General features: G+C 40.9%; 1 protein-coding gene across 1 annotated transcript; it reads right to left on the reverse strand.

The window, feature by feature from the left end:
• Positions 1 to 7,856: 7,856 nt before the first annotated feature.
• On the reverse strand, positions 7,857 to 15,677 carry si:ch211-218o21.4 (actin-associated protein FAM107A). The gene is made up of 4 exons (XM_067593647.1): positions 15,379 to 15,677; positions 12,779 to 12,881; positions 9,962 to 10,103; positions 7,857 to 8,511 (listed from the first exon to the last, which is right to left on the reverse strand). The coding sequence occupies exons 1-4, from the start codon at positions 15,494 to 15,496 to the stop codon at positions 8,392 to 8,394; spliced, it is 483 nt and encodes a 160-aa protein (XP_067449748.1). The 5' UTR covers positions 15,497 to 15,677; the 3' UTR covers positions 7,857 to 8,391.
• Positions 15,678 to 15,879: the final 202 nt, after the last annotated feature.

A 15,879-nucleotide genomic window follows, 5' to 3' on the forward strand; every position in this document is an offset into this window, starting at 1 on the left:
CAGTCTTGCATATGTATATATGTATTGTAAATAAGTATGGCTGTGTCTCATCTATTGATCAGTCAGGGGTAACATGGTCTTCACAGGGCAGAGTGAAGTATATGAGCCCCAGCTGGAAAGCCCTGGCAACAATTGGGATGGCATCACAGAGAATTCTTGTTGGGTCACTCATCTCCATTACACCATAAACACATAAGCTCTCCATATTGGAACGTTTTGAAGGACAACCACTCGAGTCAGATTGAAGGTGAGGTCCTCCAGTTTTGTGAAATGTGTAGTTCTGATAACTGTACATAATTGACTTATTTTCAGAGCCCTGGGTACAGATCGGAGTCAGATGTCTTCATGACAATAGATTCACAGAGAGCGCTATTTTGAATGTGTTGTGCCCTTGACTAGAAATAGTAGTCCTCTACCAATGGGGAGGGTGAGGAGGGACTGTGGCGATAAATCTCTGATGAAAGGCTAACACTATGCAGGACATACAGATAGCACCTGCCAATGTGCAGCAGCTGTAGAGTAAGCTCAGAGGTCAGAGGTCAAGCCCTGATTTTAGACCTGGTCTCTATGGATTGACAGTAATACTTTTGCAGTGACAATACATTGTAGCTTCACAGGTTATCACACGGCTTCAAGTCAGAGGAGAGAGACAACATATACAAATACTACAAATAACTCAGGTCAAATATTTGTCTGGTAGGAATGTGCAGAGGGCTCAGTATTTGTATTTGTATCTGTATTTATTGAGGCAGCAAAATTATTTGTATTTGTATTCGAATAAAAGTGGAAAGATGCTTAAAAATCAGTTTTTTGTTTTTTAATATGCTTTTAATTTCAGAAAATTAAAGTGTTACAATAAGTGTTCATAAATAAACTACCTTATGAAGGAGGTCCCCACACCAGGTCTTGAACTGGAGTCTCTCAGATCATAGACGACTGCATTGACTACTGAGCTAAATCTTTCCTCATCACCTCATTGCAGACAGACCTCTACCTATTTATACACCCATAACACAGAGACAGCACAGCATGTAATGTGCAAAGAAAACTTCAAAGGTGATTATTGCTTTGCACTTTTCATCTATTGCCTATTTTTTACAACCTAACTTTGTGGACAGGAGAAGGGGAACAACAGATTATAGAGAGTCCCTTGGGAGCACTTCGCTTGTGTCAGTAGCTCAGCTTTATCTCTGGGGAACACCCCCAACTCTGGGAGCGATGTCCAAATTAGGAAATATGCGTCATGTAGCAGGTGGATGTGACTCCCCTCGTTGAGACCTGCTGATAGACGTAACAGTGGAGCAGAGGAGAGACACTGAGATAACGATGTACCCAACCTGTGCGATGGTATTTGACATGTCATTCTTACAGCAGTCATCTCTTGTGAAAGCATGGACATGCCTTTTGCAGTAGAGTTTGCAAGATCTTCAACTGCATGAAAAGGGTCTCTTATTAAATCCAAAGCTGCCATGGCTCCATAATTTGGAATGGGAGCACCAAAAAATCTTGTCCATGGTGTTTGTGTGTCTGTGTATAAGTCTCTTTTAATAATGTGAACCTCAGGTGGCACAGTAAGGACTCTCATGGCTGGTATCACATGACTCAGACCACACCACCACTTTTTCCTTTACCTTCAACACACCATTTTAATGTCTTTGGAACCATTGTGAGGGTGAGAAGGTTAGGAGTGTTGCAGGAATAACAGTTGGCATAAAGTTGATGACAGTAGAGCTGTCTAGTTTGTGATGGGTCGGGACAACCACAGTGTCCAGAGGAGTTAAAGTCTAGTATGTGACAAGTGTCAAAGGGAGGTGATGGGCAAGGCCATCAATGGGAGTCCTTCTGTTGTGCTGTGTGGGATGAATCCACACACATAGTTTTACGGTTTGGGCTATTATCAGCTACCATTTTTGCCAGTTGGAGATATGTGTTTGTTGAGGGCTGCGGTTCATATTTAGGTCTCTTTCTCTCTAGGTACACCGAAAGGTCCCATTTGTGATGTCTGTCGATTTCTCTGTTCTGCTCCTCTGATGGCTGTGGATGCCCTGGAGGGTGTCATGTATCTTCTTTTGGGCCTCCGGTGCCTGCGCTGCTCTGCTGCTCCTCTGATGGCTGTGGGTGCCCTGGAGGGTGTCATACATCTTTTTCTGGGCCTCTAGGGCCTATGCTGTCCTTCAGGGGAGGAGGTCCTTCCCAGGGATGCAATCAACATTCTGTGGTTCTGTAGCTGACAAGGAAGAGGGCCCACAGGATGAAGAGGGACCCTGCTAATTTCTGGTGCATGCTGGAGGAGGCATTTGCTTACAGTGGGATGCGCGGGCCCAAGCAGGACAACCTTGACTCTTGACTGTTGTGTTGATGGTGAGCCAGACACGCTGCGGTATGGACCAGCAGGGTTTCAGGGCATTTGTTGGTGGAGCTCTCTGATACAGATCCAATCTCTTGGTTGGATGTTGTGGCATGTGATTGTACAGGATCACAATTTTGGGATATTTGGCACAGAGGGAGGCCAAGATGGCTTTTTCTGCAAGTTCAGACTTCTGGCCTATTTTAGAATCTGTTTACAGTGACACACATATAGAAAACATTCACATTCACAAATTTTCACACTTAAGTTTTCAAGAATCCATGTGGGGAAGGATGTGTCACCCTTTTTTTTTTTTGTTTTGTTTTTCCCAAGATGAGCGCTAAAACATCTCAAACTTCTAGAATTTATCTGACATATCCTCCCTTGGCTCACATGTAACGGGCCAGGTGACATGTGAGTTAGCCACGAGTGCAGAGGTGTGGGTGCCACAAAACAGCCATCATTGTGGACCCACAGTCATTTACATATTTACATCCATGAGAAAGTCACAATCTATGCTTCACATCAGTACTCTCTTGTATGAGGACTACAAAGCAAGGTTGTTGGCAGGTATGGGGGGACAGGGTTTTACATGGACAGGAATGCTAATTTAACTGCTTTGGCTGCATGATCAGCCAAAGCCTTGCATGAGCTGACAGCAATGCCTGCTTCAACTCATTATAAATGACTCATTGGCTTGTTGTGACCAGGTCAATCACATGCTATTTTGCTGTGGCTTCCTAATCCCCATGTGTTCCTGCTGTCTTGCAGTGTGAATGAAAGCAATTGTGTGCGTGTGTGTTTCACAATACTAGTGGTGGTGAAGCACCCTGGAACATCCCTCTCACTCTCATCCTCCTGTGGGCTTTCCTGGCACCCTCCCCTGCACTGGTGATGCTGTCAATGTAGTAATATTTATAATTATATAACATATTTTTATAATGAAGAAATCTAACTTTAACCCGTCTTTTATTGCAGCTTTTACTAACCAAAGCAACAACTCCAGACTCTTTTTAAAATCGAAATAAAATTTATCCTGTTTTTGAAACTTGAAACTCACGTCTCTGCTCCTTCTCTTCATCAAATAACCTCTGTATCTGTTGGGTATTCTCTGGGTGAAATTCCCAGGGTGGCGTTGTCGGGTACTGCCCTGGTCACATTTTTCACATTTGTCTTTTCTGCTGGAGATGCCATAGTTAGGGATAATTTGGATTGGGTTGCTACAAATGAGTCATTTCTCACCCCAAAGGAAGGAATTCTCAATGGCTACCTGTTCTAGGGGCTGGCTGCGTCCAAGGTGCCAATCCTGTGTAGTGAGATACTTAGAAAACCATTTGACCCATAAACAATATTATGTTTTTTTTTTTTCTTCTGTAATCTCAGATCACCACATCATTCTTACCACAGTCACTGTCTAAGATTTGGAAAAGGAAGAAAATCATGAATCATGTTTCACAATAGTAACAAAGTGATGAAGTGACAAACATCAACAAAAACCCAGTAATATAAGATTAAATCTTTCAATTCAATTATTCATGTTTGTTTCGGTGCATCTGGAAGACTTATCCAATAAGGTTTTCTGTGCTCTACGTTGTGTTTTTTTTTTCTAGTTGTTGCACAAGTTTAACTCTGTTTTTTTTCTTTCATATTTGTGAAATTAACTAGACTTTTAGTTGTGTGGGATTTTGCACTTGTAGCTCATTTCTTTCTAGTTTACCATATTTTATTTGTTGTAAATGTTGTTCCTTCCATATTTATTTTCCTGTACATTTTTTTTGTTTTGTTTTTTTATTTATCTCATTTTTTATTTTTGTGCTGCAACCAATTTTATGCTCTTGGTGCTTGGTGTAAATCAGATCCCTACAAAAATGAAATATATTCCCAAGTATTGAGAGAGCATATCGTCCCTGGGAGAGTGAATCATATACTACATAATCACTACTTCTTCCTACCAACCCTGTATATGCCTATTTCTCACTGGTCCCCCACTGGAATATTTTTCTCAATGTTCCAAACACTGCGGACCAGTCTTTTCCATTTTCATTGGCCGTTATCCATTTCCTATCTCTGTTACCTGAAATGTCGAAACCTTGAGAAGAGCGAGTCAGATTCTCAGGATAGGAAGAGGCAAGCAACTTTTACAACCAAGTCAAATTCCAAGGGTATGAAAATGCAAGCATTCCTAAACACCTCTCAATAATTGGGTTCTCAAAAGGGCCCTTACCTCTGGTGTAATTTTGGATTTTCAGGTCACTGATGTGTCTTTCCATTTCCATTGTTGAAGAAATTCACCCAAGTCCTTGTTCAAAGTTTGCTGTAGTGATGGTGGTTTATTAGTATTCCAGAGTACGGTGGGATTACCGACACAGAGCGGGTCTGAGACAGTGGACTGACCCAGAGCAGAGGGCAGAGGGACAGTTATACAGTGGGTCAATGGGCGGTGATCAGACCGTATGCAAATGCAGTTGTGATTAATGGTCTGATCTTACGGTCTAGCCAGCCACGTACGCTGTGTCAGGTCATTTTCTTATTAAATTTGGAACATCATTGGCCTGTCCTATTAATATCAGCACAGGTGTATTTACCACACTGGTCTGCCTACTATAGCTGCATTTGGTCAGCAGTTGCCTGATGTCTTGGCTGCTTTCACTGCAGAGACAAGCTCTGTGGAAAATTTCACTAGTGATTTAAATGTGACCCTCTCTAGTCTCTTGGATTCAGTTGCACCTCTTACTACCAGAACTCTTAAGCAGGCCGGCAAGACACTGGAATGTAAATGGTGAAAATCAAACGTTTTTTTTAACTCTCTTGGCATGAGTGTTTATTGGAATACAAGTGTGCTTTACCTGCTGGGAAAGCAGCATATCTCTCTCACCTAATTAATAAACATAATTCTAGCTCACTGTAGCTTCACTTACTAAAAAGCAGCTGTCCATCAGCTGCTCACCTATCATGGCCCATGTGTTTCTAGACATTTTCTGCAATATGGTTGATGAGATTAGAAGCAAAATTAGTTCCTCAACTCCGGCTACTCCTGCAGATCTTGTGTTACCAAATTCATATTAATGCAGAGTCACAGATAGTCCTTACAGTTCTTACAGATTTTGAGACAATCTCTCTTGAAACTTTGACTAAGCTCATTTCAGATTCTAAACCAACTACTTGCCTTCTTGAAACTTAACGTGCAAAACTTTTCAAAGACCTCTGGCCTTTTCTGGAACCTACAATGCTGAATGTTGTTAATTTATCACTTACTCTCTCTCACATTAAAGAAATCACCAAGACTGCCTTTTTCCACTAACCTAACAAAGCCAAAAATTCAGTCTTCCCTGTTCATGGCTGACACAGAGACTCTAATACACACATTTGTTTCATCCGGACTTGATTACTGTAATTCTACTACTATAAGGCTTCAGATGGTTCAAAATGCTGCAGATCTTAACTAAAACAAGAAAATTCGATCATATTACACCAATTCTAGCCTCCCTTTATTGGCCTCCATGTTAGATCAGACTTTAAGGTGCTTCTGCTGACTTATAAAATCCTAAATGGGCCCCATCATACCTGTCTGATCCCCTGAAACCTTATATACCATCTCAAGCTCTTAGCTCTCAGAATGCAGACCCCCGTGCGTACCAAAAGTTAAAAAGAAGTCAGCAGGTGACAGAGTCTTTTCCTATTGGGTCCCATATTGAATAACCTCCCTGCTGACGTCACACAATCCAATCTAAACTTAAAACTCATCATTTGCCTTAACCTACAATTAGTTGTGTTGTGATTGAGCAACATGTATATTTTTCAATAACACCACTAAAGTGCAGCCCCTGCTCACACTACTTCACATGCTTTTCATTATTGGCTGGACTGGATGAGCAAGGTTGGGTTTGTGTGTGGCTGGGAGCATCGGGAGAATTGAAAACACTTGCTGATCGTCGGACGCATCGGCTGATGAACTGGTGTGGTGTCTGCCTCATTACTGGTTGCTTGGTTTTCTTTTGATTCTCACCTTCTCTGAAGAAGAGATTTTAATAAAACTTTAATGCTGAGCCAGATTAGCGAGTTTGGGATTGCCGTGGCAACAGCGCTTCAGAGGAAGCAGCAGGTTGGGGCCCCGGTGTGTTTCAGAGTCTGGTAAGCCTGCATTCCCTCTCCTCCATCCTCCTCTATCTGGTCCAGCCTAAATCCCATAACAGTTGCATTTAATTGAGCAGTTCATGACCTTGTACTGCATGGCAGGTCGGTTTCTGTCTCAATGAATTTACTAAGCGCTGTCCTGCCCATGAGATTATTGATTATTGCAACTGTTCTGATAACCTTCACATTGTTCTAACCTTCTGTTCCACAAGTACATGACCATCCGAGCTGTGTGCCTCTCTCTCTTTTCTCCTTCTCTCACTATTTTCTCCTCCTGTCCTCTCTTGTCTCTCAGGCATTCCTTGCTGGACCAGCACCCATCCTGGAACTGCTCTGCCTCTCTGGCTGTCGTTGCCATTTCCTGAGGTTTTGGATCTGGTTCTCCATCCTGCAGGAGTTCCGCGTCACCTCATATCTCTCTCTCTCTGGATGATGTCTTCATCCTTCTCTCTCTCCTTTGTGAATAATGTCTTTTCTTGTCTCTTCCCCTGTGTGTGTGGATGGTGTGATGTGAGTCTCCCTCCTCCTCCCACGTCTCCATGGTGATGGAGGTCACGTGACTCAGGTCCTATTGTGTTCTGGAGGCACCTGGAAGTTGCTTGGCATCCTCTTCATAACATTCTTCATATATATTATTAAACCATTATAATTTTGTTATCCTGTTCAATGCTGTATTCTGTAATTTGTTTTCTATTCTGTACACACAACATCTATTGCACATCTGTCTGTACTGGGAGAGGGATCCCTCCTCTATTGCTCTTCTTGAGGTTTCTTCCATTTTTTTCCCTGTTAAAGGGGTTTTTAGGGAGTTTTTCCTCATTCCTCTTGAGGGTCTAAAGACAGGGGTTGTGATTTGTAAAAATAAAATTGACTTAACTTGAAGGTTGAGGACTGGCGATGCCGTGGTTGGCCAAAGGAGTGCAGCAGATGAAAAATGCATCAAGCTGACTTCCCTTTGAAATCCAGCAGCACCATCAGTTCTTGTAGCCACAAAGTCAATTTTCTGACATGGAAACAAAGCGACTCACCTACGCACAAAACACAAGAACTGGGGTGCAGAAAAATGGCAGCAGGCATCTGGACTGAGTCAAAATTTGAAATATCTTCATCAACAAGAAGAACAAGGAGTCCTGCAACAGATGGTCTATGATCTCAACATCATGGGGTCAGTCTGGGATTAACATGAAGAGACAGAAGCAGCTGAGATGCCAAAATCCACAGAAGAACTGTGGCAACTTCTCCAAGATGCAGGAACAACCGACCTGCTGAGTACCTGAAACACTGAGGAGAACTGCTGCTGTTAAAGACAAAGCTGCTGACAGCAAACACTGATTTACTTTAGGTTTCTGCTGTTTATTCAACTTTATATGAAGTTAATTTATATATAAAAAGTATTCCTGGCATTATTATTAAAAGCATCTTCACTGTACGGCATTTTTTCACAAGTGCCTAGAACTTTATTTATAAAGTTATAAGATCCGTTCAGTGTCTCTTTCTGGCAGTTGAATAGTCTCATAAGCTTAAATCATAAAGACATTTTTAATATGCATTCACAATAAGGACATTAGCAAATCTGACAGAACAAATGAAATCATGTTTGTTTTCTACAACATACTACTGATAAATAACAATTGCTATATCAAGCATAAATACTGACAAATATTAGACTTACACAACACGACAGATGACATTTCTTCACATATCTACCATAAAAAAAATCATCCAATTTCTATTTTCCATTCAAGTTCCTGTCAATGTGTCCATATTTTAAAAATTCTGTATTTCATCCACTTCTTCTATCTTTTAGCATACAGCTTGTTACTCTTGCACACAAAGGCCAACAGATGTTGAGAAAAGTCAGATTAGACAAGATATTAATTTACACTCTGGATGCACTCTCCAGTAGCACTTCAGGAGTTTGCAGCCTTGTTCTGGATCACTGAGTGGATCTTTCTCAGGTTCTGTCGGACTCTGACAAACTCCATCAACTGAGCTTCCTCTGGTGTTTTCTCCTCTTGTTCATTCTGCCTCTGACAAGAAAATAAAGAAAACAAGAGAAACGTTATTCATGTAAAGATGGTTAAACGTATTACCTCAAGATGAGGGCCGCATTGAAGGATTTTGTGAGACAGGAAATGGAAATGATCTCTGTTTTGACAGTTTCTCTAGTTTTCAGCTATCCGTCCTGACTAAAACAGGATTTTTCTTACCCTAGAAACTGAGATTTCCTAAAATTGTTTCCAGTACATAAATCTATCCATTGTTGTCTTGCATCTGTATAGTGGCCCCGAGGATTAGCCACATCAGCCTGGTGGTCTTCCAAGTGGACAGAAAGGTTCCCCAAAAAGAATCCAAACGGCAGTTCAGGTGTTGCCATTTTGCACAAAATTGACAAGAAAACCCTTACAACATGGAACATCTGGGCCAGGGACAAGTAACAAAGACATTTACACTCACCAAGAAATTTATTAGGATTACCTGTGTAATCTAATGCAATCCAATACAACAACTCTGCCATAAATTCTACTTTTATGAAGCTTATACTTTTTCAGTTTTTGTTAACATTGTCAGAAAGATGATAGTTCTACTTTATGTTTATTATTGAGGTCGTTTTGGGTGGTGATGTACTGGAGTGAATTATATTTAAAAGTGTTCCTAATATTTACTAACCTGAGGGAGACAAAAATTAACTTCACTGATTTGTCCACGTCCTGTAACTGTAAATTATTTTCCAAGAATGTGCTGTTGGACATTTATACAACAAGTATTTTCTGTTGAGCATGACTGTGTACTCTATATTCAGAACTGGGGTCTTTTTCAAGAAGCAGGTTTACTGAGTTATCTGGATATCCAGTTTATTCCCCTGAACATTGGACCTTAATTAAACTGTGCCCTATGTATGCTTTATTAATGCTGATAAATGCTGATTAAATGTTGACTTGCCAGGAGTGTTGGATTGGACATTGTAGTTTATTTTTGCTTTTCCTGATGCAAATGTATTCATCATATTAGTACATTTGCCAGTTAATACTGATTCATGATGTATAAACATAGCAAAGTAAGTGAAATTACATTGAAAATGCTCACACTTTTTAAAATGTTAAGAAACGAATGGTTGTATAACTATCTACAGTATAAAAATAACAAGGAAAAAAGTCCTCTATAACTTCCTGTACGTATAATCCTATAACTTTGGGGACAAAAACAAACAGACTAACTCAACTTAAACATTTTTAGATGTATTTAAACTACTTAAGACATGATTTCATCAGTGTTATTATGACTCATCAGTGTTATTAAGACTTTTGATTATTGTTGTAAAGTTATGAATGCTCTATAGGAGGAGTTAACAAACATTAATGACCACATAAAAATGTCCTTAAATCTGCTTGCAACTACATTGTAGTGTGTAATAAACCATTTATTAATTGTTTTTATGCTGCTTATAAATGCCGACTATAAATAAACATGACTTACTACCTGGAGTTGTTTCTGCTGACGTCTGAATAGCTCATCCTCCAGAGGAGTCCTGGTGTGTCCCTCCTCTTCTCGGCCAGTCTGCACCCTCTTCCTCCTCTCCAGCACCTGCTGAAGTTCTGACCTGCTGCTCAGCACCAGACCTCTGAGCCCATAGAGGACAGAGACAGAGCTGGAGTTAGAAAAGTTAAAGGACAGATGGTTTATAGACATTATCACAGGGTCAGGTTTTCTCAAATTTGAAATATGGACAAAAAGGTTAAATTTTTACCCTTTTTTTACAGTTGACATAATCACCATTCAATCAGCCAACTCACACGGAGTAGATTATGTAAATGTAGAGTATTCACAGCATTAGTATTTGGCATCTAAGCTCTGACTTCATCACTCCCCACAAGGAAACACTGAGCTGAGCACAGTAGGGAGCGGGGAGTGACGACTAACTTCCCCCTAAAACCGCATTACATTCAGAGCCCAATGCCAGCCACTATGAGGAATCTGCTGTGTGTGGACCTAGACACCAGACGCCATGTGTCCATTCCCCTAAAAGGCACCTCAAAACATGAGGGGGATCCGATGAAATGAGATGGATAAATCTAAACCCAGTAGTCCACCTGGTATGCAGCAAACAGCTGAGACAGCAAATAATAAAATCCCAAATTCATGGCTCAGGACAGATAATTTCTTTTTATCAGCCATTTTTGTAGATGACCAACAGTTTAGATTGGCAGAGAGTGGCTTTCAATCTGACTGATATAAAGAATACCCCCCAAAACAAAGAAACACCCTCTATCACCACTGAACAACTAGTATGACAGCAACATAAAGCATGTGCCAGATGAAGTAGGAAATGATCTCAATTGCCACACAAACTTAATTCACAATTGACAGCTTGTAGGTAAGAGAAGCATAAGAGTAGAAACTAAACATTTGCAAGATATGGCCACCAGCAGATCAGTGGGACTGCAACTGAGGGACAGGAAATTAAAGTGCAAGACTCCTGAAATCAACGTGATATAATCATCTAGATTGTTTCATGAGAGAAGAGTCCTCACTCTGTTGGAGTAGTTGGAAGAGCACAGAGCACTGTTTGTGGAAATGTGAAACTTGCTCCATGTGTAAGTCTGCTGTTTTGTTGACCCAACTATCCACCCCAACCTCCTTCCTACGTGGACTTTGTCTGTATGTAACGAACATACTGTATGGCGTATGAATGCAAATATATAGAAATACAGGTTGTTTTGGGGCACTGGCCTAACCTTAACCCTAACCCTGATCCTAAGCCTAACCCTGATCCTAACCCTCACCCTAACCCTCACCCTAACCCTTCCTATGTGGACTTTGTCTGTATGTAACGAACGTATTGTATGGCGTATGAATGCAAATATATAGAAATACAGGTTGTTTTGGGGCACTGGCCTAACCTTCACCCTAACCCTGATCCTAAGCCTAACCCTGATCCTAACCCTCACCCTAACCCTCACCCTAACCCTGATCCTAACCCTAACCCTTCCTACGTGGACTTTGTCTGTATGTAACGAACGTATTGTATGGCGTATGAATGCAAATATATAGAAATACAGGTTGTTTTGGGGCACCGGCCTAACCTTAACCCTAACCCTAACGCTGATCCTAACCCTAACCGTAACCCTGATCCTAACCCTAACCCTAACCCTAACCCTGATCCTAATCCTAACCCTGATCCTGTCGTTTTTCTTCAGAAGACAGTCTTCTTGTGGCTAACTACATATCTAGGAAGACGATGTCACTATCCTTAATCATACCTACAAAGTGGGGAAACAGTGTTGTCAATGATCACAACACCAGACCTATTTGAATCTATGAACATTTCAGAAATGTTGCTGGTGATAAATTGGAAACCAGGAACCACATTTTTCCTGGTAAATTGCAGTGGTGGAATGTGACAAAGTACAACTCAAGTACAATTTCATGCTACTTTATACTTCCATCCCACTACATTTCAGAGGGAAATATTGTATTTTTACCGTACTATATTAATGTCACGGCTGTAGTCACTAGTTCCTTTACAGATCCAGATTCAAGAGAACTTTATTGTCAACTAGTCTATATACAAGTAAGGGAGAGGAATGAAATTTCATCTCTCAGGGGTCAATGGTGGTACATGTAACATTTAAGCAGTGCAAATCATTTTACAGGTAAAACATGATGCATTTCATATGCTTTCACATTTGTAATAAGATCACTTTGAGATCTGTTTTCATTTAAACATTAAAGGATCTTTTTTGTTTGTCAGTTTCAAAAGTCACATTGTTGTTTAAAAGAGTAATCAAATATTGATATAATTGTAAACTTGGGGCATTAAGATAAATTGAAGTTCTGTTAAAAAGTCTTTCTGGTTGTAACTTTGTAAGCTGTGAGGTCAGATTAACAGGCAGCAACACTGAGATCCAATGCTTTCACTGATACAGTGTGTGCTGTCAGGACAAGCCGATGGTGGAGCCAGGTCAGTAGATATCACTTTACACTGCTTCATGCTCCCAGTGGCCTAGAGGACTGCAGCAGCATGGAGAGAAGGTGTATGATTGCAAGTCTGTGAGAGAAAGAATGAGACTCTCATGTATTCTTAATGACACCTGCTTTAGAGAATAATGACGGAGGAGAGAGGCGTTCCATACACTACAATGATGGAAACAAAGTAAACAAATCCTTTGAAAAGCTGACTAAAGATTATATAGTAGCTCTTTAGTCAGGTCCTCATCTTACAAAGGAATAACCATAAAATCTTGTTAATATTTTACAAAGGATTTGATCATTTTGTTTCTGCTGTAAGGTACCAACCGTTTGTGGGCCAGCAGCAGTTCTTTGTGAAGCTCATTGTGGGTCCTGGAAGCCTTGATGGGGTTCGACTGACCTGAAGAGGCCTCAGCTCTGACTCTATTATCTAGAGAGAGATCACATGACTTTTTTAGGATGATGTCCATTGTGACTGTAACCCATGAAAACAGCACTGAATTCCTCAAATGAAATAGATCATCTTCACACGGCTGAGCAGAAGGGAGAAATGAAGAAGACTGTGTTGGGCTGCTCATGATTTTGCTGCTATCCCTGTCTGACAAATTGTGAACATATCAGTGATATTTAAATGCTGCCATGATCTTTACAAAGTAGCAAAAACTCACAAGTAAAGGTGTCACTTTCTTCACTGAATAATGAGTAACACATCATCACTAATTAGCAACGCCACTGAATGTGCATCCCGTAGTATTGAGCAGCTGTGGTGTCACATGGTTTGCTGATTGCTTGGCTGCTAATGACATGCCACATTTAGGACCTAAAAATTCTGTTAGAGGAATAGTTCAACACTTTCTGAAATACAGTTATTGGCTTTATTTCTGATAGTGTCTCAAGTCTGTGCATTAAGTACGAAGATGGAGTCAAGACATGGTTAGCCTAGCTTGTCCCGACGCTAGTCTGGCTCTGCCCAAAGTGGAAAGTTGCCTACCAACACCACTAAAGCTCACTAATGAACATGTTTTGTCTTTTAAAATTCTTACACAAACAGAAATGTATGCATGACAGTTTGTGGTTACAGGGGGAGTTATGGAGGAAGAATAAAATAGCGGGCACAGTGACTGTGTGCAGCTTCCTGAAGTACAGAACATGTTTAGAAACCAAAACCCAAACCCGCACTCACACGGGCAGATGCATAAACTGTTGTGATAATAGACATAAATCCACCTAAAACCACAAACTGAGGTTTTTACTTTTCTCGCCCTTTTTCAGCACCTTTTTTGGAAAAATATTTTTTTAAGATACAACACACTCTCACACTCGTCCTGTTGGGAAAGTTTCCCTGAGATACTATTAATCCAAAGAGAGGAGAGTTCTCATCCTTATAGCCTTTTCTCTAGCACAGTTGAAAAGATACCATAAAAGCAGAATGTAAATCACACATTTGTGTATCTTGTTATCAGTCACATGGTCACACTCTTTCCTGTCAGGCTGTTGGAAGCATTGAAATTATTTTCTCCAGCAGATACCATTTTTCAGACCGTCTTTTTGAGTGAAGAGTAATCTCCATAGACAGTTGGTCAAATCACACAAATCTCCCACTGTTTATATGTTCTGAACTTATTAACTGTATCGATATTGACTGATCGGCTCCCAGTTTGCCTGTGAGCTCGCTGGTTTCACTACAGACAGGGTAAATAAAATCAATGAATCAATAAACAAACGCTGTTGATTTCTTCCCGTAGAGCCTTCATGAATACTCAAATCAATTTCAGTAAATTTCTGCTGCCAGTCAGTGCAGACAGTTCGGCCGGCTGCTGCCAACTCCTCAGGAGCTGCAACTGGCAGACAGCTGGTTCTGTGGACAGACATCCGAACGCAGGCCGGCTCATGTCTCGCTGTCTGTGTGGATTGGCCATAACAGACACACCATATACTGACCTGGAGACACTCGCTATCCTAGCAACATCAATACTACAAACAACCCATAATGCAACACCCGCTCTAGAAGCTGATGTTACATCGATATTCTCTCCATTAAAAATGGATCTCTGATCTCGTGAACATGTAATTGTCTAGTCCTTGAATATAAGACAACCTTTACTTTTTCAAATGTACAGTCATTTTTGGAATAAAACATTGTCTTATATCTGGGCCAATACGTTAACATTAGTGAGCTTTAGAGGTGTTGGCTTGTTGTTTCCCCTGGTTTCACTATGCAAACCATGTCCTGACACCATCACTTGTTTTGGGCAGGGAGGAGGACAATCTTTCCTTATTCAAATCAAGTGTTTAAGGATAGATAATGTACAGATTGTAAAGCCCTTGAGGCAAATTTGTGATTTGTGAAATTGGGCTGAATAAATAAAAGTTTACTTGTCTTGAACACACAGACATGAGCCTGATATCTATCTCCTCATCTCACCCTCAGAAAGAAAAGGGAAATGAAAAGACTTTCCTCATTTTGTACATTTCTGGGGCATGGCATATCTGAAACATATGTATGAAGGCTGTGCTCTAAAAATGGACCAGGAATCAGTATACAATATGTTAAGGGTTTTTTTTAGGCTTGAGATATAAACGTGCAGCATAGAAGATATTTTCTAATGCCAGGTTCATGTCACATGGGATGGATAATAGAGAGGGGAAAGATTCCTGTGTTTGCAACTTTCAAGTGTTCATGTAGGTCAACTCAAGACAGTTGTATGATTACAGAGTTGGTCGAGGGAGGGTTAAAATTCTGAGTTTCATTTTTGCCATTATGACTTTGAGGTTGACGTGAATACTATTTACAAGTTGGGATCTTGTAATTGCAATAATTCCAATATAACATGAACGCAGCATTATCATCTCTGTGGGAAGGAAATGAAGACAGAATTCTCAAGCCACCTCATACGTCCATCTTGTTTTATTCAAGATGTACTGACCTCTTCTGTGACTGTTGTTCTGTGGATGAGTGCTGTTTATCATCCTGTCTCTGGAGACCGGCTGGATTTCCACATGTGCTTGATTATTGTCGTTAGGAAATGAACCATTGAGGGACATGGTGCCCTGGAGTTGAGGTGTATTCAGTTATACTAAGAAGCTTGGGCATAGGGCAGGGTAGTTTGGCAGTGGTAGGAGACAGAAGGAAGGGGCAGAAGTAGTTCTCAGTGCATGAAAAGGCTCGATGAAGGGCAGCACCCGAGGACCTGGTGTAGAGCACCAGCTCCTGCTGCATGCTGGGGAGCTGGTGGGGGGAGAGGGAGCAGAGGGTGGTGACTGGCTCAGCATCATGCGAAGAAAGATTGAAATCAGAGAGCAGAGCAGACAGAGATACAGTAGTGTGGAAACAGATAGCTTAAGTAGAGATGCATAATGTATCCTGAGTGTGAGCAGGTGTATATGTAAATGACTGATCAGAGCAGATAAGCAATAGCAGAATGACA

Source organism: Thunnus thynnus, chromosome 6, assembly GCF_963924715.1.
Source record: "Thunnus thynnus chromosome 6, fThuThy2.1, whole genome shotgun sequence".
Taxonomy (NCBI): Eukaryota; Metazoa; Chordata; class Actinopteri; order Scombriformes; family Scombridae; genus Thunnus; species Thunnus thynnus.

Coding starts and splice junctions, on each gene's coding strand:
- si:ch211-218o21.4 (XM_067593647.1), bottom strand. CDS start 15,496: ATGTCCCTCAATGGTTCATTTCCTAACGACAATAATCAAGCACATGTG. Junction 10,104..12,778: donor CTGCTGCTGGCCCACAAACG/GTTGGTACCTTA, acceptor CTATGGGCTCAG/AGGTCTGGTGCTGAGCAGCA. Junction 8,512..9,961: donor GTCAGCAGAAACAACTCCAG/GTAGTAAGTCAT, acceptor TTTTCTTGTCAG/AGGCAGAATGAACAAGAGGA.